The sequence below is a fragment of the Carlito syrichta genome, unplaced genomic scaffold (assembly GCF_000164805.1).
Source record: "Carlito syrichta isolate Samal-C Ts95f unplaced genomic scaffold, Tarsius_syrichta-2.0.1 Scaffold307219, whole genome shotgun sequence".
In the NCBI taxonomy this organism is placed as follows: domain Eukaryota; kingdom Metazoa; phylum Chordata; class Mammalia; order Primates; family Tarsiidae; genus Carlito; species Carlito syrichta.
In genome coordinates, this window is record NW_007251315.1 from 138,162 (window position 1) to 140,775 (window position 2,614).

The 2,614-nt window shown below is 51.4% G+C and overlaps 2 protein-coding genes across 7 annotated transcripts in view; both read left to right on the forward strand.

Moving 5' to 3' along the window:
• MYO18A (myosin XVIIIA) overlaps positions 1–2,248 on the forward strand; it is a 92,412-nt gene extending 90,164 nt beyond the window's left edge. For 3 of the 6 annotated variants that reach the window (XM_021715610.1, XM_021715612.1, XM_021715615.1), the window contains one exon: positions 845–2,243. In XM_021715610.1, the coding sequence (XP_021571285.1) occupies positions 845–989 (145 nt within the window). In that variant the 3' untranslated portion in view covers positions 990–2,243. Of the gene's footprint in view, positions 1–844 lie in introns of all 6 variants that reach the window. The other 3 variants (XM_021715611.1, XM_021715613.1, XM_021715614.1) reach the window with 2 other exon arrangements.
• On the forward strand, positions 1,097–2,248 carry TIAF1 (TGFB1-induced anti-apoptotic factor 1). The gene is given in 5 exon segments (XM_008064196.2): positions 1,097–1,142; positions 1,488–1,660; positions 1,662–1,733; positions 1,735–1,791; positions 1,793–2,248. Coding segments are annotated over 5 exon segments (462 nt in total). The 3' UTR covers positions 1,907–2,248.
• Positions 2,249–2,614: the final 366 nt, after the last annotated feature.

A 2,614-nucleotide genomic window follows, 5' to 3' on the forward strand; every position in this document is an offset into this window, starting at 1 on the left:
CGAACCCACAGGCTCAGGCAATCCACTCACCTCGGCCTCCCAAAGTGCTAGGATTACAGGTTGAGCCACCGAGCCCGGCCGCTTCCCGCATCTTGATGGAGGAATAGCCGGAGACCTCTAGAGCCCCGGCCCGATGAAGACTCTCTGGTTAGGTTATTGTACCAAGAAAGGAGCTTTTCCCATTGGGCCACCCTGAAACGGGTCTTGTCCTCCTCTCCTTCCTGAGTCTCCATTCCTTATGGTGAGTAGATGATGCCGTGGTCAAGGAGAGCAATTCTCACAGGTCTTAGGGAACCCTGATTGGGAGAAAGGGTTAAGATCTGGGAGTATTTGATGGGGAAAGCCCCTCCTTCTTAGAAGGCAGCTTTTTAGGAATAACTTGCCTAAGAGAACCACTACCCTAGACAAGTTGTAATCATGTAATCGTCAGACCTCCAGTCTCCAGGTCAGTAGAATTCATGAACTGCCTGTATCAGAGTCTTCCAGGGAGGGATCTGAACAGCAGAATTCCTGAGTTGTACCCAGAAGCTCGCAAATCAAAATTTCTAAGGGGAAAAGCTCAGGAGTCTGCAACTGATTTTTAACCCCATTCAAGTCCAAGACCCACTGCTTTGCAGCATCCCTTCCCTGGGAGTTTTAAAGTTTCCAGAGTCAAAATAGTATGCTCCTTTCTCCTACTACTTTTAGTATCTTCTAGGTAAGCCAAGGAAGGTTTTTACTTAGCAAAGTTTGACTTTTGGGGAGTACTCTGTTGGGGGTTTGTGGGCATCTCCAGAACCAAAGGCTTTGGTGCTGAAGGCTAAGAGTGTCATTTGTCTATGATCTTATTCCTCTGTCCCTGCAGCCCCACCAGCTACTGGAAGTCCCTCGCCCCTGACCGGTCAGATGATGAACATGACCCTCTTGACAACACCTCCAGACCCCGATACTCCCGCAACTACATGAGTGACAGCGACACAGAGGCCAAGCTGACAGAGACCAACGCATAGCCCAGGAGAGTGGTTCTCAGCCCTCTCACCCCATAGCCTATGGCTGTCTGGGCACTTCTCCCAGGAAGTGGTGGGGCACCGATCCCCCCATCCAACTGCTGATCTGCATGGGAAACACCCCAACCCTCTTCTGTCTGGGGGACTTTCCAGGCTGTGGGTGTCTGACGTCTCCACGTGGAAGAGGTGGGGAAAAGAAGAGTTTCTGAGAAGAAAACTCTTTGCTCCTCCCTGCCTCAAAAATACCACACTCTTGGCTTCTACCGTGGGCCACCGTGGGCAGTGGCAGGTGGCCTGGCACTGCATGGAGCCAGCAAGTTGACCTCTATCTCAGCTCCCTGCTCAGGGACGGTGGACAGATTGCCTACTGGGACACTCTAGGTTGCTGGGTCCATGGGAGGAATTGAGGGAGGGAGCAGCAATTCCTTCCCTCTGGTTTGGGGTGAGGTCTTTCTCTTCTCGGTGCCTGCTGTCTTCCTACTTTTTAATTTAAATACCCAGCCTCTCCATTACAGCTGCATCCCTCAGAGTGGGAGGGTATTGCAGTGGTACCTGGGGTCCCCAGAAACCACTTGGGAATCTCATCTTCATTTTTCAGAGAGCAGTCCTTTCTCTGCGCAGCTGGAGACACTGGTGAGCAGGGCTGGGTCCAGGTTCCTAAGGGTCAGTGTCGGGTGGAGCTCCCCGGTGATTCCGGTTTGGATTGAGCAAAACTACACAGACGGTGCATATGGACCATCCGGAGCTCCCAACCCCCACCCCACCCTCTTCATCTCAGCGTGTTAAGTGCAATGACCTATTTAAGAGTAAACCCATTCCACCTCCACCAATTTGGGGCTTATCCAAGCACTGCCTGCCTCCCCCTCTGTCAAAGTTGCCTGGTCCATAAGCTCAACTTGAGAGGGAAGGCGTTGGGTTGAGGGCTTTTGATTAAAAATACTGAAGATGGAAGTTTTGGTCAGTGCTGATGTGTATTAGATACAAGTCCTCACCCTGTGTCCTGAGCCTGTGTCGTTTTTCTTTTTCCAACCTCCCTGCCCCCACACATCGGACACAACATGTGGTCTGAAGGTCCCAACCCCCACCCCAGAAGGTTATCCTGACAACTCCACCAGACTTGGGGGCCCAAGGGCAGTGCCTGGTGCTGCTCCCTTCTGCTGTCCCCTCTTCTCTCCTGCAATTGGTTTGTACTCATTGGGCTGTGATCTCTCTTCCCTATTGACCTGATATATGGAAATAAAGGCCCTGTTTCTCCTGGCTAAGCCAATTTTCCTGCCTGTTCCTTCAGGTTCAGGTATAGTCCAGTGTGGTCATGGGAGGTCCCAGCGGGAGAGGCAGGATTCTGATGGGAACTGCAGGGGAATCACCCTGGTCTCTGCTCTAGCCTGCTCCCAGCTGCCACTTAGAGAGCCTTGGCAGGTCTTTTGGGGCAGACAGACATAGTGGGCTGAGGAGATTGATCAAGGAAGACACACCCCTCCCTTTTATGTTAAGAGCCTATGGATTGTGATTCAGGTTGGGGGAGGCCAAGCCTCATCCTCCCTGGCCTTCACAAGGGAATGTTGAGATTCATCTGATTGTTAAATCTCACCAATTACAGATATTTGATTTTTTTTTTTTTTTTTTTT